Here is a 25,405-nt window from a genome sequence, read left to right as displayed (position 1 = left end):
CGTCAAATAAATTTCGTCGTTTTCCATTGCACGATGATGAAAAACCTGCGCGTTTAAGTCGCATTATATAGCACAGCGAGATCCTTGAACCACACCGACGCTCTCATGAAGGTGTCAATATTGTAAGTTAAGCTCACAAGAAAGTATCAGCTATATTTACCCCTCTTTCCTATATTGTTTCCGCACACATTCTGAAGCAGTCTGTTCAAAAGCGAGATTCGGGAGCCACTCCTAACGCTGTACTGTTTCACAAAGGGACATACTCCGAAGCAGGTTTGGCAAAAGAAAAATATATAAGAAATAGGAAAACGCGCGTATCAAGGTGTCGTGTGAAACCTTCCAAAAACGCGCGCAAGTGATCAAACAACAAAACCGGCCATGGGGACCTGTTAATAGAACAGGATACATAGGATTCTCTCCTTTCCTTACCGGGCAATAGCTGGCACTCTTCGTCGCAGTAGTAGTTCATCGCGTCTCTCCTGTCAGCAAATCTGTCGACACGGGGCAAACATCACACCGGAAACCCCGCCCGAGGAGCGTCAACTTGTGTGTCGCACAACTGCTGCGGGGAGGCGGACGCTCGGCCAGTCAAGCGATCCGGCCGCCGGGTCATCCCATCCGCATCCTTTTTCTTGGCCGTCCCGCAACGGGACGACTGAAGGGGGTCGCCGCTGCCCGCGCCGCCCAACAAAAGTTGACAAGAAAAGTTGCCCCGTTGCGGCGGCGGGATCGATGAGGGAGGCGCCTCCGCGTCTGGGCCCCACCGCCAGCGCGCGCCGCGGTTCCCCCTCTCCCCAAGTCCCGAAAAGCATCCCCCACTGTGGAGAGGGAGCGGACGCGAAGAAATTCTTTGAGCCGAGTGACGCCATTTTGGTTCCTAGCGCGTTGAGAACGGCGCACGCGGTAACGAACCAAGCCCACGTAGTCCTGTAGTTTACGAAACGAGGCAAGCGAAAATGCTTGCGATTAACGAAGCCAGCGGGATACAGCTTATACTCACAACACTGACGTTGTGAATTGGTAGTGACAATTTCCCGCCTGCCAAGCGAAGGCAAAAGAGTTTGGCCCGGGGCGTATGATAGCGGGTTCCTCGATGCGCGCGCATCGACGAACTCTATTAATAGAAATTTTTAGCACCACTGTACCATAAACGCCGCTGCCCGGCTGCGCTAAAACTGCCCAGTGGTGTTGTAGAAGACGCACGATTCGATAGAGTAAGGCGGGTAGAAAAATATATAACCATGGATTTTTTTTTTGTTTTCACTTGCGCTGCAGCGAAGGAGTGGGAAATGTTTGAGATCGGGTTATCTAGGAGGCCCTGACCCTGACCGCAAGAGTCAGTGCAGCGTCCTCTGACTTCTTCACGGCTGGTTCGAAAAGTGGTAATTAAGTGGAACAAAAATAAAAGAAAGCAAAAGCAGGCTGTACCTTGACCGCTGATGCGATTCCGACTGTTCGCGATAGGTTTTCCTGCGCTGACGTTGATTTAATCGTATTCCAGCTGCTACGCCACGACGAGCAGACGATCTTTCGATAATGGTGTTTGGTGGTGGTGTGAGTGTATACAGGCGGAATTCTACAATGGCTTGTCGGTAATCGGTCCACCTGAGTCACTGTTTTCATGGTTTGTGTCTACCACAATCCTCCACCAGTGTCCTCGTAAAACTTCAAGAGTGATTTTGATACTGACCGTCGCTCAGTTGGGAAACCCTCGGAGTACACGATGCTGGAGACATCGTCCACTGCAACGTTCAATTTCCTTTACCTAGGAGTGTCACAAGTTCGGCACAAAAAGGCGGGCACGCTAAAAGTAAATTGTTTACATCACCCACAATATCAAAGTTTACCCACATAGGTGATGTGGCGCGGTGGAGCTTGTGCATCCATATCGGAGTGTAGGCGGTATGGATGCACACGGTTTCATGTCCGCATGGTAGACGAGAAAAGTGCAAACCGAAAGTCGTGCCAGGATTTAGATGATTTAGGCGACGTGGCCAAAACTTAGAGCTGAGTGAGTTGATATTCGGCATGTAGGGAGAATTTTTTGCCCTAAATAAACAGGACCAGGAAATATAGCAGGGCAAGACTAACCTTGGCCTGCCTTGTTTCCGCCTTTTGCGCTGCTTTTGGGGCTCAACAATTTTTTCTATACAGGCAGGGAATATAAGCATAACCATTCTGAACGCATGCACAACCGACCAGCAGTTAGATGAAGAGAGACACGGAATGGGCTAGCGAACGCGCTGCCCTTGCCCGCCTCATCTCTTGTTCGTCGCACTCTTTTGCTTGCTCTGAGCTTAAAGTGACACGCCCAAGCAATTCAGTTGGGTCGATGCAGTTCTATCTAATTATGTTTTTGCACAGCCGTGGAGGAAGGTGAGGGCGGGCAGTGAATTTGCATGATTGTAAAAGTGGCGCAGCAGGGAGGTAAATATCGAGAAAAAATTCAGCCCCCCCCCCCCCCCCCCCTACGTTTCCTCACAATTCAATAATAAAGTATTTGGAAAGGCAAAAGTCCTACGTGCAGAGGGCATAACCGTTTTCTTAAAAAGACCCAAAAACGAAAAAAAAAAAACAACACCCATTTACTTTTATGTGCAGTCCACACCCCAATCCAAATTGTTACTCTTTAATATGAAGTTTAGGAATCAAGAGACCAGTAGGGACAGATGACTCTCATATTTTAGACGACGTCGGTCCGCACTTCGCAGCAGCACGAAGATATCACCTCTTTTATAATCTTCAGGGCGTAGCCTTGAGAAAAAAATTAATTTCAACATCGCGTTTCGCTACCAAATTTCAAATACCATTTTTATTAATTTTCCTGATTTCCTTTTCTCACTAGAAATCATTCCTGAGCACAGTAACTTTCAAGCCACCGCGGTGGCTCAGTGGTTATGGCGCTCGGCTGCTGACCCGAAAGACGCGGCTTCGATCCCGGCCGCGGCGGTCGAATTTCTACGGAGGCGAAATTAGGACGTTGAACTATAGTGCCTAGAAATTTTGCATATTTCTAGGCACTATAGTTAAACCCCATAAACCATAAACCATATTTACTTCATGAACGAGCCCCGAACAGCCACACAACCTAAGGCGCCCGATACCGAAAGCGAAGGCCAACGCTGGGTTAGGTACGAAGCGTATGCAAGCCGGCGCTTGTAGAAATTGCGCAAAATGCACAGAATACGACAAAATAGGAAGTAAAATCGCATTTAAAACTGACATTTCGTGTTTATGCTGTAGCTGGCATCCTCTTTGAAATCGCGCTCTGATGGAACTAGCGAACCACTACAGTGAAGCAGCCACCCTGTGCAAAATGGCGCTCATCATGGATTTGTGAGCGGTTCAGCGGCTGCGCGCGCTGCGCTATTCGTAAGTTCGACCTTTTCTTCTTGTGTGTACGCAAGTGTAGGCATATCCAGCCTTTCATTTTGTGAAACAAATACTATAAGAGTACAGTGTGTGTCTTTACGAAGTGCATGCTTTTCGTGGCAGCTGCGCCAATCGCGGGTAAGAGGTCTAGCGTTCTCGTTGTTCCGAAGTCAACATCGCGCACTCGGGCCTCGGTGCAGCGTGCCAACTTATGTTTTATTTCGGTCTCAGGAGTCGATTTACTTATGGTATTCACTTATTTATATTTCATCGAAAACGTGTCAAGATGTGTCAGTCTTGATTTACGTGCGCTACACAGACAAAGCGGCTGTTATTGTTTCGGATATGCTGTTTCGCTTACTGGTAGACGCAGTAAGCTGTGACAGCACAGAGTGAAGAATTGCTCGATTCCTGCTAAAAACATGTGATGATGAGGTCTCTGTGAGCGATTCCTGTTTGTATTAACGAGGATAGTGGTGTGCCAGAGCGATTTGTTGTTGCCGTTCTGATACCTGGGCGAAACTTTGCGCCGCGCATTTATCACTCAGAAGTCTGAACTCCGGTTCTGTGGTCCCCGAGCACGAGTCCGCCGGTTCGACTGAGATTTTGGTGCGAGTCAAGGTACCCAATGTGCCCAAATAAGTCTGAAGCCCATCACTGCAGCCTGCCTTTGACCCACTCTGTTGTTTCGTGCATAAAAATTCATTAATCATTCAGAAGTTTGAAAAGGTAATAATGATTACGTGTCCATATTTGCATCATAACCTAATAGAGGCCTGTCACCTGTTTATAATAGCATTACATGCTGTCAGCTAAGTCACTTGTTGGGCCATTTCACTTTATGATCCCTCCTAGCTTTAATCTAGGATTTTCTTTTGATATTGGATGAGCATTTTGATATTCGATAAACATTTTGTGCCTCTTTCTTTATAACATACAACTCGCATTCACTATTATTATGGTTTATATGTTTTATCTTTAACCATGCAGGTGTAACCGTAGGCTGTACACAAAGATTGTCGGCAGAAAGCTCTCTTCAGCGGTCTGTTGCTGTGTAATGGCAGTCGTCATGCCGGGCATAATTCCAGAGATTGTCCAAGAACCCGGTGGGAGGGTGAAGGTACGTGGTATGCATGCTTTTGCCTGCTTTCTTTGGGATTGCCTCATTTTTCACCTTCTGTAGCTTTACCCGCTCTAGTAGCTGAGAAGGAATGAAGAGCTGTTCCTTGCATGAAGTCGCAGGTTTAATTCCTGAACCCCAGTGCTTGTGACTAATGTAGCACCTATCATTGTGGCTAGCCTCACAGCCTACGTTTCGCTTAAGCACATCAAAATACATTAATTTCTTGGTTAACTGCCATTTCACTGGTCTAATGAGAGTTATTTATTTTTATTGGTTCTCTGTAAGTTGAAGGCATATGAGAGCGAGAGTGTGTGCTTCGTATCTCACCATATGTTTGCTCTGAGCCATGATGACAGTCCTTTATTCCACAACAGCTTAGTATGGAAATGCAAAAGTGTTTGTTTGCTGAAGTCTCAGCTCACATTTAAAAGGACCATATGAACCAAATAATATAGAAGGAACCACTAAGGCCTTGTCATATATATTTTTGGTGCTCGTAGTGGGTCAAACAAGGGCATCACGGTAAAGGAGAACGTAAAGGAACAGTACCATAATAGAAGTTATCACTGCTTTTGTTCACATGCACAAAACGGGAAAGTTCTCAGCAAAGTCTAAGCAGTCTGAACTAGGGCTAACACCTGAAAGGGTTGGTTTTGAGAGGTTAGGACTCCTCAACATTAAATACTTGGAGGTTATTCCACCTGCCTGTGTTCAGTGTTGTGTGCTAGAGGTGGTTATTCCTATGTTTAAAGAGTTTATTCTTTGGTCCGAAGATTAAGGGAATCCCCCACAGGATGTAACTGTTGTCCAATTCGCTCTCGCCTTACCGTATGCTAGCGATCCTGGTTAGCTCAGTTGGTAGGGTGACTTCCGTGGTGACAGGGTGATCTCGGGTTCGAATCCTGGACCAGGATGAATTTTTCTTCAACTATGAAGTTTCTGTGGAAGCCCTGCAGCTTTCATTTCTAGCTTTGGCTGCACTTGGGTGGGTACTAATGAATTGCTCCCTTGTTAAATTATTCTTTATTCATAATGTCTTGTGCTTATGGTAAGCATTTTGTTGAGCCACACAGGTGCTATAAATAAGGGAGGTGAAGAAAAAAGAATGGCACAATACATAGCTTGCAAGTGGCGCACAAGCTAGGAGCATTTTAATGTGTATTGCAAGGAAAATTCTGATAATTCTTCACTACTGAGCCGATGAAGGCTGGTCAAGGGATAATTTCTGTGGGGACGGTCTTATTGAGAGGTGATAAATTGTGCTTCATGGTTGTGAATGACTGAAGGGAAATCTATTAAGCAGTAATGGCAGAGGCTTCTGTTTGCTAAGCCATGTTCAAATATGATGTCATTAAGTTTTGTATAGTCTAGTTTCCATGTTTTTTGTTTAGGTGTATTTAGTGGCATTGAGAGGGAGTAGCAAAATGTGATCAAACTTTTCCAATGATCTAGTAATTACTCTGGACTATTAGATGCATCTGTGTATCAGTTATCTTGAGGAAAGCGCTACCATTTATCAAGGGTACGAGCATACACTTCATTATTATAAGGGCTCAGAGGAGTAAATGAATGCATAGAGTAAAAAACTCAGGGGGCACTTTGACCGTCTAAAGTGCGTAGAGGCGAAAGCGTTTTTCGCACCACTTTGCCTATGTGACACTGGTGACGTCACGACTGGATGACGTGACACATAACTGATGACGAAGTATTGACAAATTACTAATTAATGACTCTAATTACTGATTAATCACTCAGCACTAACTGTCTGCTAATTAATGGCACTTAAGCTTCGCCTTTAGCAGTGGAAGGCGACAGGGTGTTGTAGCACTGCCAGGGAGTCCACAACGCTTTTTGAGGAAAGGAAATGGCACTGTAATTCTCAGTCATCTCGGTGGACACCTTAAGGACAGCACTGTACAGGAAGGGAGGAACTCGCAAGTGAAAGAAGAAAGAGGGGCCATAATGAAGAAACTGAAAATTGTATTTGAGGAAAGGAAATTACACAGTAACTGTCACACATATCTTGGTGGACACCCGTCAAAAGGCAGACACATCTGTTGACATGGCTGTTGACACAGACAGCATGAGGCATTAAAGGCTTGCCTTAAAATTGAGTGTAGTTGTGTGCTCGACTCATAGTGGTTGTCAGACAGTGTGGGTGCAGCTTGACTAGGTAGCTTTCATTGCCTTTCAACGGGGCAACTGATGCCTGAAAAGTTATGTGCCAATTGGTCGGTGTTCTGATGCTTAATTTTTGTTGCTTTTTCAGCCTTCTGCATCATATACGCAATATTTAATCATTTTGATAATGTATCACTTACTCACAATGTAAGCACTGCTGTGAGTGTCAGTGGTAGCAAATGTTTAGAGTAATTTAGTAGTCTTCAAGCAAGCAAGGTCATGTTGTTACTGTCTGAGTATTTAATTGGACTTTGTTGTGAAAAAATCTGTTTACACATCACTGGAGAGCAGGTGGTAGTGAGGGTGCAAGTTGGGCTTCTGGTGCCATTGTGAAGTTGTGTCCTGGCCAACTTAAATGAGTCCATAATGTGTAAATTTGTTGATATCCTGTCAAGATGCATGAGTGTTGCATGTGGAGGTTAGTTTTATTGCTATGTATTAGTCAAGCCTTGCATTTCTGCCAGACCTGCCCCTTCTTTCCCGCTCCTGCTACAGAGGCGAGGGTAGGTCACTTCTTGATAACCTGCTCCGGACTTAGGGCAGCATGTAAGCTACAGCTTTGCAGCCAGGATTACCACCCTAGCCGACCGCCAGACACAAGCGTCTGGACTCATGGGCCCCAACGCAGGCCTTGTTTACATTTATAGCTAGCACAGGTCTGCATATGTACCTATAACCGCCTTATGCTAAAAGGGACATTTGCGCAGTTAAAAAAAAATTCTATCAGTAGTAGCCCCGGCTATGTGCCATGGTCAGAATGAGGTAGACGTTGCATCACCACCAGTTCATCGGGCTTGCAGCCTCTTGCAAATACAATGGGAACCACACCAGCGGTTGAGGTGTAACAGGAGCTTTTATGCTCTGTGACAAGCAGGGCCACAATCAGCTTCTAGCAGGGTCATAATCAGCTTCTCATTTGTTCTCGTCTTTTCATTCACAGGGGCTGACTATTGTGAAACCCATCGTGTATGGAAATGTTGCTCGTTACTTTGGGAAGAAACGAGAGGAAGACGGCCACACTCACCAGTGGACTGTTTACTTGAAGCCATACAAAAATGAAGTATGTATGCCACTGCTCTTATTACCAGTCTTCCTGTAACTTTGCGTTTGTTGCAGATGTTCACATAAAGCTTCTTTCTTTTATTCTGTATACTTTGAGTCAAAGCAAGGAGTACTACCTAGACAGTAGTGAAATCTGAGTAATGCATGCTTTCAATATTATTAGATATCACTTTGAAATAGATGTGCAGTTTTGCTAAGGCAAGCCATAGTAATAGGTGTCTGCATCAAATTTTTGTGGACAAGTCTTAAGCTACCTAGCAAAAGTCAAGAAGTGTGTTGCTATCCACTGAAAGAAGCAGTCTTGCTAGCATCTTTTCTTGGCTGCCATTCATCAGTGTTTGCTACATAATTATGGCAATCTTGCTTTAAGTTTAACATTCATTGAATGCTTGTATTCTGTACAAAACTTGAGCACTAAGGTATACTAGACCAACTCTTCCCACTTTGCTTTCAAGCTGTCGTGCCAATGTCTCACAACATCTGCTTGCCAAGTAACTGCTTTTAATTAGTGCTGTATTAAGCAGAATCTGCTGTTCATTGACATTTGTGCATCAGAAAAGTGATGTGCTTGATGAGTCTCAGTACTTATGTATTGAATGTATTATTGATACTAGAAAGACTGCCCACTGGTCTAGTCTGGCGTAGTACTAAAGTTTGCGCAGCAGTTTTTTATTGTGTGAAAAGTGCAGCAAGCCACTTGGGTCAAACTTGTATCTTCTGGCAAACAAAAGGGGCGCACTGTTGTGAAGGTTAGTTGAAAGGCTAATGGGTTGTACATGATTTCTTTAGGACATGTCTTCGTATGTCAAGAAAGTGCACTTCAAGCTTCATGAGAGTTACCCAAACCAGAATAGGGGTGAGTATTTGGAATTCTCTTGTTCAATCCTGCCACTCAGGCAGTGTGTACTTCCAACTTACTGACTACTGTGACTTGCATAAGTTATGCTGTGGATGATGTGGCACCTCATTCTGCACAGCTTGAGAGTAGTGGAGTGCTCTGGTTAACAGCTTTGTTGGGATGTGCTGTTATCACCTGCTACGGTGCAGTTGCTCGAGAAGATATAACAGGCCTGCTTGAAGGGAATGTGTGTAAATTTTGAGCTGTCAGAATATCCATCAAAGAGTGTGGTCATTTTGATAAAAATGCTAAGAAGGCACCCTGCATGGGCCCTTGCAAATTGGTGCTGGATGGAAACAAAGGATAGCCTGTCCAGTGTCCTTGAAGAAGCTAGACGTAGGCATTCTTCAACTATTTTCACATTAATTTACAGCTTAGCATCATGACTAAGTCATTTATTAAATGCCATTGTTCGGCCAACAAGACAACGCGGCTGCACACTGTCAGTAGTAACATAAAATGTGTGTGCCAAGCTTGCGATGCATGGAGCATGTGTCCACGGTAGCATTTGCCATCGTCTGTCACGACATTCTGGCACAAGGCATTATTATTTTTTTTTTTTTGGTTCAATGGAGTAATTCGTTGCACTTTCCTTTGGCTTAACCAGTTGAGGGTCGAATTATTTTGAAGAAAACTTTCCCAGGTGGTCAAATTACCTTATTGCGGATCTTGAATCTACAAAATGTATATAATCGAGAATAAATAGTAAAAAAAAATTAGGAACAGTACTTTGGTGACAGCATCACTCACAACTGGAAAATGTTCAATAGAATAGAATAGCAACGGTGATAAGCAAGCTAAGAGCAGCACCAATAAAGATAAAAATCAACTTTCGCCGCCTCTGCAAAACAGTGCCCACAAAGAGAAAACACGTTTCGTGCGACTCCGTTGCGATCCCGCGACGGAATCGAAACCGCGTAGGCGCGTTGCCACAGAGGGCGAGAATATCTCACGAGCAACGGTGATAAGCAAGCTAAGAGCAGTGCCAATAAAGATAGAAATCAACTTCGGCAGCCCCTGCAAGATAGTGCTGACAAAAAGAAAACTCAGATTTCGCGCGACTCCGTTGCCATCACGTGGTGAAACCAAAACTACAGAAGGGGTGTTGCCGCAGTCAGTGCCGCCGCGCTAAAGCTAGACATAAGTTCTGCTTATCTCCGTAAGAAGGCAGCACAAAATTCAAACAATTCTTGTAAGTCTTAAGAGGTGGCAGCACCCCCCAGTGAGCACGCATTGTTCTTTTGGCGCAAAATTTCAAACGGAAGATCGAAACCGTACCCGTACGCAAAGACCTTGCGGGACAGAAAACCGCCGCCGTACATATACGGCAAAAACCTTCAAAGGGTTAATGCTCACTGTTATTTTCTTCTGCAGCCGCTTCATTTTTTCTCATTGTCATTGTGACCTAACAAACAGAACACTTAATGTTGTTACTCTTCGAGTTTTCACTCCGTCTCCTCAATGATCTGTATGCTTCTGGTTCTCTGAAAAAGTACATTGGTGCCGAGTTGATGGCTCCTTACTGAGAGCAAACATTCAACATAAGACTCGCTCTGAACTGTGTTGTGTGTTAAGGTGTTATTGGCTGCATATTCTGGGATGAAGATTGATGCCTTTGTAGTATTAATAATAGTCTTTATTGTGGAAGCTAGAACTAAGCACATGGGCATGCAGTGGTTGCATCAAACTTACCTTGGTGAGGATGATGTGAACCAACTTGGTCAGTATAAGCTCAGCTTATTCTATTCTACTGATATCAGTGTCATAAATTGCTTGGTCACTGCTGCCTATCTTTTTCAGTCTTTTAAGAGGTGGAATATATGTATTTTCCTTTTTGTGCATTTTTATGTTCATTCTGTCTGGTAGCAAATCAGTGTACAAACAGTAGCAGTGCAAACAAATGTTGATAACCATTTGTAATGTGACATGCTACAAGTAGGATTTCAGGACATTGTGCCCTAATAATGTTGTTTAGCATCTTCTTTATCCTTTCTTTTGCATGCTGCGGGTAATTGTGGATTCTGAAGAACAGATTATTTGACCGAGCACTTTTCTACTGATTCGTGATTGATTGACTGTGGTGTTGAGTTTGTCTTTTGTAATGTGTCCTTTAGTGCAGTTTTTTTTTTTATGCAGTGGTGACAAAGCCACCATACGAAGTGACAGAGACTGGTTGGGGTGAATTTGAAATTGTCATTAAAATATACTTCATGGATACCACAGAAAGACCGGTGAGTATGACGTCTCATTAGTTCTTGGACAGAAGTTAGAATTGGCCTAGCAGTGCTTGGGCTTTGATAGTGCACTGCGCATCCATTGGTCATAACGGAGTAGCCCCTTAAATTGGGAACTGAGTGAAACCCCCTTAGCATTCAGAAATCTGAATGTTCTTTCAAAACACCACATTTGGTCAGGGCACAGTGCAGCTCACTACTGACAAGTTCACTGCTAACTTTATCTGTTCACATGGGTAGATTTGGGCAGAAGGTACGACGGCCCCCTACAGAATGAGTATTGTCCAGGAAAAAACTATTTTTGACCCCCCCCCATACACACACACACACACACACACACACACACACCTCTTTCTTTTTGCCAAAGAATATTTGATAACATACTGTGAAAATTCGACCATCCCATCAAGAGTCATCATTAAATCCACCGTTTGTCTGCAGACAAAAAGTAAAATTGCCTGTGTACTCAGTTTTTGGTTAACTTTAAAGAACCCCAGATATTCTACATTAATATGGAGCACTCCAGCACTATGTGAGCCCCATATTCCTTACTGTTGGTTTGCCTCATAAAAACTAATCTGTCACTAGTGGTAACAAAGTGTCTTATTTCTTCATTAATTATGTGTCTCCACTAATTACATGTCTTCATATTGACGCTTGTTTCTTTAATTGTCTCACTCTCATTTCATTCCTCTCAAAGTCTATCCCCTTGGATTGGTGATTCGTTTTACAAGAGTTCCTTTCTTGATTTAGCTTTGCTTGGCTTGACTGGCGAATTCAACCAATCAGGTGTCATTGGATGTACTTAACCCTCATTTTTTCTCAAAAACGACATTGGAAGGCTTCTGTGTAGTTTCTGTGCACATGTGTATGGTCTGCACTGACATTGAGAGCACCACTCTAGTTGAGGGGCCAGTATGGGGGTGCTGGCTTACTACTGAAACTTGACCAAACAACGCACAAAGGGAAGCACTGGCATTGTTTACGAGTTGCCTAGGGTTTGAAACAGCATCTTCTTGTGCGTGCACATTCCCATGGATCATGTTTAGCTCCTCTTGTCTCTAAAAGCTATATTGGGCCCTCTCAACAGCGGCGATTGTGACAAATGCAGCACCAAGTTCATCATTCCAGCACTCTGGACAGCTGTGTGTGGGCGTCTGTACATATCAGCGTGCTCAGCTTCTATGTGATGTGATGTCAGCATTGATCATCAAGTGGTCAGGGACCACTGCAAGGGTTATTCTGTAAATGTCGCTCGTATGATATAATTTTTTTTTGTTGCGATGTTTAATGCTACCAAGAGCAGAGAACTGAACATGTCACAATGTCTAGAAAATGCTGTTTTTTGCTGTGGGCAGGGGTCTGAACGTTTAAATGCCAATTTTGACTTTTGCATACCTACTGTGCTCGGCCAGCCTTCTTTTCGCACTGCTGATTCATGTTGCACTTCCTTAGGTGACTGTCTACCATATCTTGAAGCTTTTCCAAAGTGAGACGAACATCATGCTTGGGAAGAAGCAGCTTGTGTCAGAATCGTATGATGAGTTGGTGAGTGCTTTTAATTCTGTGGTTCCTTAACAGGCTGGAGCTACTGAATGTCCTGAGCACAGCTTTACCTTACAAATTGTATGCCAAACTGAGAGTGGCTGCTGTGCTTGCCAATAATGCCACTGGTCATCTAGAGAAAATGCAGCAGTACTGGCTGCTGGTCACTTATTTGGTTCCTATTTTTTTTTCTGTTTATTCTTATTAACCCTTTCACTGCCACTCCCGAGATAACTCGGGCTACCACATATGCACACCCCCTGCCTCTCCCGAGTTAACTCGTTTTGGCTTTTTAACTCACCCCCTGCCGCTCCCGATAATACTCGTGTAAAAAAATAACGATGCAAACATGTAGTGCCATCTATGGAGAGACCCCATAAATTCATAGATCTTGTAGGGTAAATTTTACACAACAGATGGCGCGCATGTTTACACATCCAAGTCACTTCGTTTTGGTCTCCTCACAGCAGCCATGTGAGGCAATGTGCCACACTCGTCCGCGCTTTGACGGATGAAGAAATTCAAAACTGCTTGTGAATTCGGAGTCCAATGATAATGAGAACGAGGAAGGAGCCCACCTAAGTGCCCTGTCGAGTGATGACGGCGATGAAGTCCCCCTGCCACTGCAAAATCCGCGTAAGAGGAGGAAATCCGACAGGCACGATTGGTGCTTGAAGATTTGATTCAGTACAACTAATATCTATAAGATTATCCTGAATAAACATGTCTACATGTCCTGCAGAGCATTTTAGTGCATTACTAGCAAAAAATTTCCAGGAAACTAACATGCAAAAAAAACCCGACAGGGTGTCTGCAGCTGTGAGTAAAAAAACCTGGCAGTGAAAGGGTTCATGGTAAAATCTAAGTTACTGCGCAAGAAAACTTCAACCACAATATTTTTCTCTTTCTTTTAATAAGGTGAAGTCACATCCTTGTTACGAAATTTTTTCTTGCTGCTGTTTGCTCCTCTCAGTAATCATGATGCTTGCACCGCTACCCACAGCTTGAGCCGACCTTTAGGGAAATGCCAGCTTATGTCTGCTTATAGGGGCTGGAGTTCATTTTTCTGTCCTATCCATTTTGCCCTTGTGTGGGCTTCCCACTCCCATCTTCACTGGATTTTTGTTTGTTTTATTTACCAGAAACATCCTGGACAGTCTCAGGGGTTAAAAGCTGCTAAAAGGCAGCTTGACGAGGCCCAAGAGACTGCTTACAGGGCGCAGCAGTGCAAAAACAAATTATAGCAGGTTGATTACACAGTCAGTAACGAACTGGACGAATCACATCAAAACTTCTTATATATAGTGTTGTGTATTGACTTGTTCTTCCAGCTGCCACGCCTTTGGCTTTTACCTGCAACTCCTGCAGCATTAAGACAAGAATGCAGTGGCAAATGCTCCGCAATGGGAAATGTACTCATTTTCTGACCAACACAGAATGACTGGTTTGCAATATTACTGTCCCTTATAGATGACAGCTTTATCTTTGCATCAGTTGCCTTGATTCTCCAACTTGTCTGGTGCTCATTTAATGATGGCGACCAGGTATTGAGTGAAGTCCACTGCATAGCACAGGTTTCTCTTCTTGACCTCCAGTTACTCCTGTCTTGCGCCAGCCACAATCATCCTTTCTCAGCGATGTTTGTAATCTTGTTACTTGATTGAAGCTCTCTACCGCTTTCAGCCAGTTCCTTTCCCTTGGTATCAACATTGTCACTCTGACCAGCCACTAGTTGTCTGCTCAGTTTACATCTCCCGCTCGAGCCCATTTCCTCGTCTTAATCTTTGCTAGCGTATTAATATTACCTCTAATTTGTTTTCTGTCTGTGCTGCTGTCTTTTTTTGAATGGCACATTTATTGTTCTGTCTTCCACATTTTGCTCTGCTGTCCTGAGCCTCATTTCAGTTAAGTTAGCCTCCATCTTACGACCCCATAGATGAGCACTGGTGCAGTGCATCAATTACTATACACTTTCTTTTTGAGGATATTGGTAATCTTCTATTCATAAGTGGCAGTGCCTGGAAGATGCACTCCAACCTGTTCCTTTATTTTTTCCTTCTATCTTCTTCCTTGAAATCCAAATCTGCCATGATTTCTAAGCCTCCATTGATGGGCTCTCACTTCCAGTGCCACACTATATTAGATGTTTGAGGGAAGCCCGCCACTAATTTTAAAAATAAGGTTTTTGAGGTAAAGAGAAGCTTTTTGCAGCATAGTAATACCAGTGTTGGCGCATGTTCAAAGCTATCAAATCATGTTAACTAGTAAAGTGATTAAATAAATTACATTGGTTAACTCTTAACTATTATTGATAGGCACCCGATTGCAATTAGATATTTGTAGCCGGCAATTAGTTATAGCTATATCAACTTTTTAGAATTTCAAGAACTCAATTGCCCTCACCACTGTGGTTCTACTAATATGGGCCATTTCTCACACCATTCGAAAACTGCAAGTTTGTGGGAGGGCTCAAAGTGATGTCAATCGAATCGCATCACTCCGTGACGCACATACCATGCGACAATTTCTGCCCTGCCCGTGCTACGGTGGTCACTGTTCCTCACCACTTCACTGTTCCAGCATGGGCGGGGCAGAGATTGTTGCGTGGTTCGTGTGTCACTCCGGGACACGAGATGACAACAGGGCATGGGAGCTTTTGACAGGGATGTCTTTCTGCATGCCCATAACCTGAGATGAAGGTGTTTGTGTGGATAACATTTTGCTTTGGTCCGCAGATATTTTCAGAACCAACAGTCATGATGCAGCAGCTCCTAACAAATACGAGGCCGCTCACTGTGGGCCCATACAAGCATGAGTTCGACTGTGAGTACTCATCTTTTATTGTGGGGTCTCAATGGCTCTAGAGTAGACCCTACAGCAGAATAGGCAACAGCATATATATTGCGGAGAGTAGACTGCAAAGCTGCTCTGCATAGCAAGCACATTGTCAAATTGTGTATGTGGCATGGCAAAATGGATACATGCTACATTGAAACATTCCAGATGACAGATCTTGTCATTATTGTATTGGCATAGGTGCGTAGGTTTTCAATATCAAAGCACTTGCATGTCAGTAGCATTCAAAATTGAATTCATTCACATGGTTGGTGCTCTTCAGATTGACTTGGAGGCAGCATTCCTTGAAATTCTAGTGAAAGAAATAGCATTATACTCCTGTGAAAGGCTCACCACCCAACATGGCACCTAGTATTAAATTCAAAACGAAAAAAAAGAAAAGAACTTAGCCAAGAGGATTATATTTCATATCCTTATCATTTTTCCCGTGCGACTTGTTTGGGTGGCAGCTACCAGACTGTGAAAGCTGCCTGCAGCACTTGGTAAAACCAGTACATGCTGACAGCGCATCATTCTGTCAGACTACACGTAGAGGTTACTTTCACACGGAAGCCTCATCGCTGTGCAGCACTGCCTTAGTGCATGCTAGGCGTTCATGCATGCATGCAGGGTGCATGCTTCTTGCATGCTAGGCGTTCACATCAGAAGGGACAAACCCTTATCAGAATGATTCCTTGCCACGTAGAAGCCATAATGGGTTGTGCGCAAGTTAGTGGCACACTTCGCACCGTACCGAGGCCACAGTTGTAGGTGCTTTGAAAGCAGTCACCAGGCATCATGAAAGGTCAACCCTTGCTTCCAGTTTTCCATTACGCAGTAACGTCACAATAAAATGGAACATACAAGTCATTTCTGCAATTCTCTCGGCAGAGAAGCAACTGGAAAAGCAAGCTAGGAGAGAGTCGCTTCATACCCACTGCCGCGGGTGATGTGCAAGGAGTTGCTTTGTGTACTGCTGGCCCAACATTCACTGCCATTATTCGAGCAGCAGATCTTGATAATTATAGGCACAGGTCCCCACCTTAGTTCTTATTTTTTCTAGAATAACTTGGGGTGATGTGACATCTGCCTGTAAAGTGATTTACCATCTTGTTCCATTGTGGGTGGTTCCTGCCACTCGTCAGGTGGTGACACGTTGCGTCATCCAGACTTTTAATATGTGATTTCCATGGAGATTTTGTTGGGCGTAGGTTAGTTAGTTGTAAAATGACTTTTGCCACATAATTGGGGGAGGCATATTTAGTGCTGTACTCTGGATCAAAAAACTTGACAGAAAAATGCTGGCATTGTTTAAGGCCACACCTCGTTAAAATCATGGAAAAAAAAGCGTGGCTCTTACGTGAGTGCATACAGTGCTTTGTTCCATACTGTTGTACACAAAGACTACACAGGGGCATAGAACTGACGAATACTGGCAGCTCAAAGGGTTTTTTGAGGTGACCATATTATTATGAAACTTATACTGTAGGTTTTTCTAATTGCCACCTAGTTTGGCTGCCATGCAATATTTCATTTTGTCAGCCATGCAATATTTCATTCCGGCACAAGTCGGTTTTAAAGTTCTTTGCTTCCTTGGCCTTAGTTCAGACTATTCCTTCTATAAGTAACACTGCATTTTTTATGTCACAAACATTCCCCACATGTTGATACCCGCTTCTTACTTCAGTAACAAAGCTTCAAGGCTTGTAGTTGGTCACCTCAGGTATTTTGTGAGAGGATTCATCATTTTAAGTTGCTACTTCGGCCATTCAGCGCATGAACGAGTGTTTTTCCGCTAATGTTGGTGCTATCATAGCTTCATCGTGTAAAACATTGTCCGCTAGCCGCAGGCTAAGTTTTGGTTTTGGTGTGCTGTTTTCACATTTTTATAATCGTTTGGTTTGGTTTATGGGGTTTAACATCCCAAAGTGACTCAGGCTATGAGAGACGCCGTAGTGGAGGGTTCCCTAAAATTTCGACCACCTTGGGTTCTTCAACGTACACTGACATTGCTCAGTACACGGGTTTCTAGCATTTTGCCTCTATCGAAATGCGTCCATCACGGCCGGGATCGAACCCGCGTCTTTCGAGTCAGCAGCTGAGCACCATAACCACTGAGCCACTGCGGCGGCCTGTTTTAAAATGGCTCCACTCAGTATTTTGAAAACGGTTTGTTGTATGTGGAGGGAGGGGGCTGTAAGGAATGTGGTGTGACTATCAACTCGAAATGTTCACAAAACCTCGCGAGTTGCCCTTTAAGCTGTGGTAACAAAGCACATTCGAAACTGCAGAGAGTACGAAATGGTTTTGACAGTCATTCACTTCTGGTTTTCCAGTTGAGGAGAAGAAAGAGAAGACTCTGCACGCCATCCTGTCGGCTAAGAACAAGATTCGATTAGAAGTGGCTGACCTCAAGGAACGCCTCAAGGTGGCCAGGGAAACTATCGACAAGTACAAGGCAGAAATTGCGAAATTGGAGTCACAAGGCGATGTAGATCCTGGAGGTGGTCCGGCGGCTCCCAGTGCTACATCCTGACAGGCCTTTAGTGTGTCTCCGGGTGTGCTACAGCTTTCCTCGAGTGTTGCTTTGTGTCAGGTGTAAGGTGTGAACACTGTTGACTGGTGCTTTGAGTGGAGTTTGAAGATGTTCAGGGTGACAATGAACTCTTGTGTGCACATGTTTTGGCTCATCTTGATTTCATGCTTTCGCTGTGGGAGCACTTCCAGATAACATGGTGTCACAGAGACATTGATTCTAATGCGCAGGGGATTACTGCGATAGGAATGGGATGCATTGCCTGTTGCTGTGGTTACTTCAGAAGATTTTAACCAAAAGCATGGAGGGATCAGTCAGAGGTACAGTTGTAAAAAGCCAGTGTTGTCCTTCTAGTTTACAATGACCTCGTGTGTGTTTCTGTGCTCTATTATGGGACACTACATTTTTGTGAGATGTCCGAAGCAATGCTTCTTTTTTTTACTTTTTCGTGTTCACTTCATTATTTTATAGCTTCACCAGACACCTTGTAGGTAGAATGCCAAAAATATATGCTTTTGGCTGGACATTCGCAGGTTAAATATATCTGCTGAGAGAGAATTTGCATCATTGTCGAGCAATCTGCTTTTTTTTATCGTGTGAATCCTGCTGAGCAGGGAAAGAGCGGCTTCAATCAACACTGTAAGAAGATTATTGGTTTCCTGCTATGGGGAATGTTCGGAAATGAAGTTTGCTCAAACGTATGTATTTTTGCAATAGCATTTGTATGATGTATTTTCAGAATAGCCGGATCAAGCTGTGTTGAAGATGCCGTATGTCGGGCATCTACCGCGCATGTTGCGCTAACTTGAATCTTTTAGCCGCACTGGCCATGTAAGCCCAGCACAACACACAGAAGCTTCACCCGCAGTGCTGCCAAATGCTCCACTTAGTGCATTTACACCAGGAACTGTTTCTGCTAGCCTTCTGCCGCCATAACATCATACCGCCTTCGGTAGTTCAGCTTTCGCTCCTATGGATGGCGCTGCTACACTCGCAGTGGTAGGGTGCATTGATGTCCACCATCGAGGCACCCTACGCGGTGTGGTCAGTCGCCGCCAGCGCGTGGATTATGCAACGGCCGGCATTTCGCACCTCGCACTCCCCTCGCTCACCTTTTAACCACGACAGTGCGTGGCTAGTTAGTGAGTGATAAGCACAGGCAGCACTACAGAGAAGGCTGAGAGCACTGTCAAAGGTACGATGCACGTTGTGGCGGAGGCTAACTCCGCTAAGTGTGAGGGAAGGCGGGGAAAAGGTGCAGAGAAAAGTACTGTATCTAATCGTCTACTCGGTCACGGATGAGGCAGATGAGGGTGAAGCACATCACAGGCTGCCATTCATGTTAGTGGTATGTGAATATTCAAAACATTTAGAATAACAAATCGAATATTTGATGCGCTTAACTTATAAAATAGTGGACATTCTAAATTATTAAAAAAAAATAGAATGTTTTGTAATGAGAGGTAAAAAATGTAAACCTAGTTTTTTCCACGACTATTTAAAAATGGCCTACTCCGAAAAAAAGTTTCCAGTGATGTGTAAGGCAGGAAGGCTAAGTGCAGCGACTTATTCTGTTTGTGTGGGCAGCGTTCGCATTTCTCGCATATGGCCTCTTAAGACTGGTCGACACAGCAGCGTTGAGCCAGGTTCAGCTAACCCTGCCACGATGCTTGGCTTCAGGTTATCGGACCCTTCTTATCTACTAAGGTTTGTTGCTAGTTCATTCGCTGTCATCGTCATTAACGGAAGTTAGTACAGTCGAGCCCACTTAAAACGAGCCTAGCGGTCACTGGGATGGCATTCGTTGTAACCGAAGTTTGTAGTAAATAGACTTCCTATAGCTCATCCAAGAGAACCCAAATCCGACGAAAGTGGCATTTATTTCTTAAATTAGTGAGTTTTATCCGTCTGCTTCAAAGCTGACCCTATCGCAGCGCTTTCCAAGCTCTCCAGAGCGGTCGTGTTTTGCTTGCAGAGACCTTTGCCGACAACAGCTTCAGAATTTCATTAACTATAACTTAAAACTAATTGGGGATGAAGCGTTCACAGTAGCTGGTGACAATTCAGTCACCTTAGCCAGATTCCTGGCAGTCGAGGGCGGCCCATACTTCACATGGAATAGCTTCGTTGGAGCACCCCATGAGATATCAGACTAGCTGTGCGCCAACAACGCGTTAAGAAATCCACGTGCGTCTGACCCCGTTTGCTTTCCACAGTGTCATCTGTTGTTCCTGGGCCTATGCAGCTGCGAAGGAAGCATAGTGCATGTTGGCACAGAATGTATTAGCTGCACTGTTTGCAGTCTGCTCGCTGTCTACACGCGGTAACAGCAGCAAAGGCAGACAGCCGACTGGACAGGCATCGCATGCCACGTGACAGCAGTGTCATGCTTTTCGAATCACTCCCGTTGATTGATCCTCGACCATGCTCAGTGTAGCTTCGCTTTCGATGTCGTCGCTGCCTTGTGCACACCGCGCTTCTCCTTTTGCCCAACCGGCACAGATGCAACCATTGACATGCAGGCCATCGGCGCACTCTTGGGCGGCGGTTATGCACAGTTTCAGTGCCACTTTTTTTATTGTTCTTTTTTTTTGTGTCGCCTAGTTCCTTCCGGGACGGTGTTACGGTGGATCGAAGGCGCTCTTCGGTATCCACGCTTGCTGGAAGTGCGAGTGTTTTGATTCAGGGGCAAGCCTATGGCACCTCTACGTTCGCTCTAAACAAGTAGTGTGGTTCATTCTATACGAGATGTGCTGCCATTTTTCTAACACATTTTCACAGTGGCGCCACCCTCGTTCGTAATAACCGAGTGTTCATTGTATCTGCGGTTGTTATAAGGGGGCAGCACAATTTTATGCGGGTCACATGGTAGTCTTTCAGTCTTTTTCAAAGAAGTTAAGCTACCTATACTCATAGAAAAATTCAATTTGGCCTTTATCTGCAGATAATCATGTTCCAATAAGGCTCGTTTCACTGAAAATGGAGCTATTTTAAGCTACAGAAGGTTCAAAAGTGAAGTACATGTAGCGCCACCACCGGCCGTTTTCGCAAGCGAACTGCGATCACATCAAGGGAGTCTTAATCGCGAATCTCTGAGGCCAGGCTACACCACCTTTCGTTTCCAGAAGGGGATCATGGAGTCTTTTTCAGTCCTGACGTTGGTCCTGACGTCACCAGTTTGAATAAAGTGGCGGGAAAGAATGTTCCATTTTGAAATCTAGATTTCTCTTGTCGAAGAGACATTTCCACCAAGAGCTATAAAGTAGGTTTTTACTAATAGTTATAGTATAGCTAGACACAAATTTAAAGAAGAGCAGTCGCTAAGACTGACCACGGTCCGCGGTGTCCTGTATTACCCCACTGACCAATCGTAACAGTGAACAAAACCAGCTTTCTTATGTTTAGCTGTAAAAAACGAGCCAGAGGCATCAATATTCTGGAGCTCATAATTTCGTCTTATGATTAGTTTCTTGTTTAGGCAACAAGAAAAGCTTTAACAGTAGTCTACTTTTTGCCACGGAAGAATTCTGTTCGGCGGTCCTGATTGTGGGCGGAGCTTCACTGCAGACTTCAGTTGTATCTGACTGCACCAGGTGTTTCAGGGAAGATTTTCAGTAATTCTCAAAAAAAATTTTTTTAGGTGAACATATGGTTGTTTCAGCTTAGTATTGCCTGTGTTGGCGAATACCAGAAAACCGGTGAATATTTTTAAAGGGGCTGTTAAAGGGGGTCTCAGCAAAGATGCGATACACTTAGGATACTAAGGACGCAGCGTCAAAAATATCCTCCAGCAAAATTTTTTTTGGATGCGTTTCGTGGAAGAGAGAGAGACGACTTTATTCACGCCGACATGGGCCTCGGCCTCAGCCAGAGGGAGGGTCTCCCCCTTGCCAGCCCTTCTGCGCTGTGACCTCAGAGAAGGTCTTGGAGTAAGCCTCCTCCGCCAGGCGTAGGACGGTCTTTTATTTGGGCTGCGGATGTAGGACTCCCAGGCAACTTGATCAAGGGGATCAGTCTGTCTGGCTCCTGGAGATTCGGGGCATTGCCAGATTGGATGATTTTGACTCAGAGTTACGTTGCAGAGATTGCAAGCCTTCAGGTCGCCTGTAAGCTCATTATGCAGAGTAACATAAGTGAAGAAGCGATTGGCCTGAATTTTTCGCCACGCCCTACATTCTGAGGGTGTTAAGGACCTATGTGGTGATGGATAGATCCTTCCGCCTGGTCTGGGAGTCTGAGAGAGCTCCTTGTAGGTGATGAGGGGGTCTTTGTCTCTGGGTAGCGGGGTCTCTACGGCCGCTTGGGTGTATACATCTCGAGCGAGGGGATGGGCAACCTTGCCTGGTAGACCTTCATGAGCTGGAACCCAGATGACTGAAACCTCCCGATTTAGCGGGTGCTTTCTCAGTAGACTGGCCGCCTGCCTGGAAATTAGGCCTTTGCCGAAGTTCCTAACAGCCGCCTTATTGTCTGAGAGAATAGTTTTGGTTCTGGTACCTGTACATGCTAGCGCTATCACAGCCCCTTCAGCTAATAAAGCGTTACGCGTATTAATGGTTTGGTTTATTGGTTTATTGGGGTTTAACGTCCCAAAGCGACTCAAGCTATGAGGGACGCCGTAGTGAAGGGCTCCGGAAATTTCGACCACCTGGGGTTCTTTAACGTTCACTGACATCCCACAGCACAGGGGCCTCTAGAATTTCGCCTTCATCGAAATTCAGCCGCCGCGGCCGGGATCGAACCCGCGTCTTTCGGGTCAGCAGCCGAGCGCCGTAACCACTGAGCCACCGCGGCGGTGCGCGTATTAATGGATCCAACTACCTTCTGGGAGTCGTTCCCATTTACCACTGCTTTGACTGCGGCCCCTTGTAGCCCGCAGGCAGCATCGCAATAGGCTGATTCTTGAGGATGATCTTTGATTATAGTCAGATACAACTTAAGTCTGCAGTGAAGCTCCGCCCACATTCAGCTTTCGCGCACAGAATTCCTCCACGACGAAAAAGTAGTCCGCTGCTTAAACGCTTCTTGTTACGTAAACAAGTAGCCTATCACAAGAAAAAAAATTATGAGCTCTAGAATTTTGATACATGGATTGTTTGATATAGTCAAACATTAAAAAGCTGGTTTCGTTTACAGTTGCGATTGGCCAGCGGAGTAATACAGGACGCCGCGGACAGCGGCCCAGTGTTAGCAACTGCTGTTTTTTTTTTAAGTTTTATCCTACTATAGTTTACTTTGAATAAATTTTGCTCTGTGCCCCCTTCGTTCCTTGTCATGGATCGGGTGCATATTCTTAGGAATCGGTGCAATTTTGAATAGTTTCCGCGTTTCAAGCTTCTGGTGTTCAGCGACTTAGGGTGGTTCTCCTGACAGAAGCCGTAGTTCTTGTAGTATTTTTCGGCCCGCTACTGTGGAGTTGAGGCGCCAGATCGGCGCCCCCCTGACCGCTATGGCAGTCTCTTCCCAGGTATTATGCATTCCCATAGCTAGAAGCTTCTCTGTCGAAGATTTGGGGGGGGGGGGGGGGGGGGAGAGGGAATAAAGACCTTTTGAATGACGTTCTGATCGTTATCTCGAACTTCTCCGCTTCGCCAGGATTGAGATTGAGAAAGGGAGTGGGATAAGCTATCCTGCTGATTATGAAGGCACGAATCAGCCTTATTAGGCAGTGTTCTCTGAGGCCTTTGTTCCTTTGGGAGATTTGCCTGAATATCCCCGTTACCTGGTCGATATACGTCTGAGGAGAGAAAGAGAGAGAAAAGGACGGAAAGGCAGGGGGTTAACCAGGCGATGCCCAGTTGGCTACCCTACACTTGGGGAGGGGAACAAAGGGGAGAAAAGGAAAAAGAGCAGCAATGAAATGAGTTTTCTAAGTGTCCAGCGACCACTATGTCACGGGGACAGAGGGCGCGCACTGAAAACTTAAAGATTATAGACGGGAATACAACCCCGAATCCCTTAAGAATCTCTGAAGCTGAAGCTTTTTAAGGAAAGGATAGTGGTGTTTTTCCCATTCTGCTGTAGGAAATACCCCATAATCCTAAAGGTGCTTACTCTTGGTACGCTACTCCCTCCCACGTATACCTCCACTGGTTTATGTAGGTGCGGTAGGCGGAATTCTCGGGTTAGTTGTGCTTTGCTGCACATTGAAAACAGTTCAAAATTCTGAGGAGAGCAATGTAGTCCTCTATCTAGGGCTTAGTTCTCAACTATAGACGCCGCTTCTTGCAGTCTATGCGAAATATCGGATCTGGAGCCTCGTTCGGTCCAAATTGTGATGTCGTCTGCATTGATGCAATGTTTGATGCCTTCTATTGTATTCAGCTGGGACCAGAGATCTTTCATTGCAAAATTGAAAAGTGCGGGGGAGAGGACAGATCCCTGGGGCGTACCTCTGCCCTCGGTACTGAAGGGCTCGGATCTGAGTCCCACGAAGATAACTTCAGCTTTCCTGCAGGTGAGGAAATCTAGAAACTCCAAGGCTTACAAGCTGCTCTTCGCCGTGGAGCCCATGAACAACTGGTCGTAGAAATTCGTCAACTACATCACTCTCCCATCAACAAAGGACATGATATTATCTACCAATGGCTACCGGGGCACAGCGGCATAGCAGGCAATCACCGCGCGGATGAGGTCGCGCGAACTGCTCACCACGATGGCGATTTCGTGTCGATCCCCATTTCGAGATCAGACACAGCGGGCACGCTTCGCGCACTTGCGCGGGCCGCCGGCTCCACGCACTATAGGCACCTCCGCCGACCCCCTGCCAACGCCTCCTAAACTAGTCTGGCATCGACGGCGCTGGCGCGGCGAACCAATGATGGCATTCCGCTGCTGACGTAAAGAGCGCTACATGACGCAATGCGCGCGGATTAGGGCGAAAGCTCGGCACCGCTGGTCGCCGCGAGGCGCGGAAGCGGGAGTTCTTAAAACTGTATTGTAAGTTATCGGCTCGCTTTTGAGGCCTTGTACGTGGCATGAAGGCTTGGTGGCCTGTACTTGACATAATGCAAGCATTTTATAGTCAACCTCAACCACCCTTTATAATTAACTTTTAATTATAGAGTTAGCTAGGCGTCTAGATGAAATTAGAGATTGTAGTCGTAGTTAGTAATAGCCATAACAATTTTCAGAATTTCGAAAAGGTGATTACCCTTCGCGCCGTGGCTCGACAAAATTAGGCTATTTGCGCTGGAGGAGTCGCTTTGCCTGCATGCTTTTCGAAAGCACATGTATTTTGGCACGATGTAGCCAAGTCTCTACAACTCAATGGTGCGTGGTTCCCTTGCGTAGTTTTATCAAGCTTAGCGCGTGTTCTGATGTCTCGTGGAGAAAGGAAGAAGTGTCTCGTGGCACGCGCCACGCGTAGCTTTCGAAGCCGCTTCTCGTAGCTGCTTACCGTTGCGCTTTGCTGCGTCCAGCGCCTGTGAGGCCTTCCTCGTCGGAGTCCTCCCTCTTCACCAGGCGTTAGCTTCGCGGGGATTTCTTCCAAGCAGTTTCGGTAAGTCGCGAAACGCGAGATCTTGCCCGAGTCGGTGTCTCGGTATCACGTGATTTCTGCCTTTCCTCTGCCGTTTCGAACTGACGTTTGCTGCCGGTATGGTCTCCGTTTCTTTTTG

General features: G+C 45.3%; 2 protein-coding genes across 3 annotated transcripts in view; one reads left to right on the top strand and one right to left on the bottom strand.

The window, feature by feature from the left end:
• Window positions 1–718, bottom strand: part of LOC149364313 (voltage-gated potassium channel subunit beta-2-like) — a 58,227-nt gene extending 57,509 nt beyond the window's left edge. Inside the window, exon 1 of the mRNA XM_089574253.1 lies at window positions 430–718. Within this exon, the coding sequence (XP_089430379.1) occupies window positions 430–469 (40 nt within the window). The 5' untranslated portion in view covers window positions 470–718. The remainder of the gene's footprint in view (window positions 1–429) is intronic.
• A 2,577-nt stretch (window positions 719–3,295) lies between these two features.
• Window positions 3,296–18,487, top strand: Gas41 (YEATS domain-containing protein 4 Gas41). Of its 2 annotated transcripts, none has more exons than XM_089570074.1 (8): window positions 3,296–3,372; window positions 4,363–4,492; window positions 7,617–7,736; window positions 8,528–8,594; window positions 10,773–10,867; window positions 12,326–12,418; window positions 15,151–15,238; window positions 17,587–18,487. In XM_089570074.1, exons 2-8 carry the CDS (start codon window positions 4,430–4,432, stop codon window positions 17,784–17,786), a joined length of 726 nt encoding a protein of 241 aa, XP_089426200.1. In that variant the 5' UTR covers window positions 3,296–3,372; window positions 4,363–4,429; the 3' UTR covers window positions 17,787–18,487. The 2 variants fall into 2 exon arrangements, with proteins under 2 accessions (XP_089426200.1, XP_089426201.1); XM_089570075.1 differs by lacking the exon at window positions 3,296–3,372 and adding an exon at window positions 3,384–3,510.
• The last annotated feature ends 6,918 nt before the right edge of the window (window positions 18,488–25,405 follow it).

Source organism: Amblyomma mixtum, chromosome 2 (assembly GCF_055824585.1).
Source record: "Amblyomma mixtum isolate Tamu chromosome 2, ASM5582458v1, whole genome shotgun sequence".
Taxonomy (NCBI): domain Eukaryota; kingdom Metazoa; phylum Arthropoda; class Arachnida; order Ixodida; family Ixodidae; genus Amblyomma; species Amblyomma mixtum.
This window is presented reverse-complemented; position numbering and strand designations above follow the sequence as displayed.

What these genes read in the sequence shown, in the direction of transcription:
- Gas41 (XM_089570074.1), top strand. Translation starts at nt 4,430, where the DNA reads ATGGCAGTCGTCATGCCGGGCATAATTCCAGAGATTGTCCAAGAACCC. An exon ending in TGAAGCCATACAAAAATGAA is followed by an intron (nt 7,737 to 8,527) that starts GTATGTATGCCA and finishes TGATTTCTTTAG; the next exon opens with GACATGTCTTCGTATGTCAA. An exon ending in CAGAATCGTATGATGAGTTG is followed by an intron (nt 12,419 to 15,150) that starts GTGAGTGCTTTT and finishes TTTGGTCCGCAG; the next exon opens with ATATTTTCAGAACCAACAGT.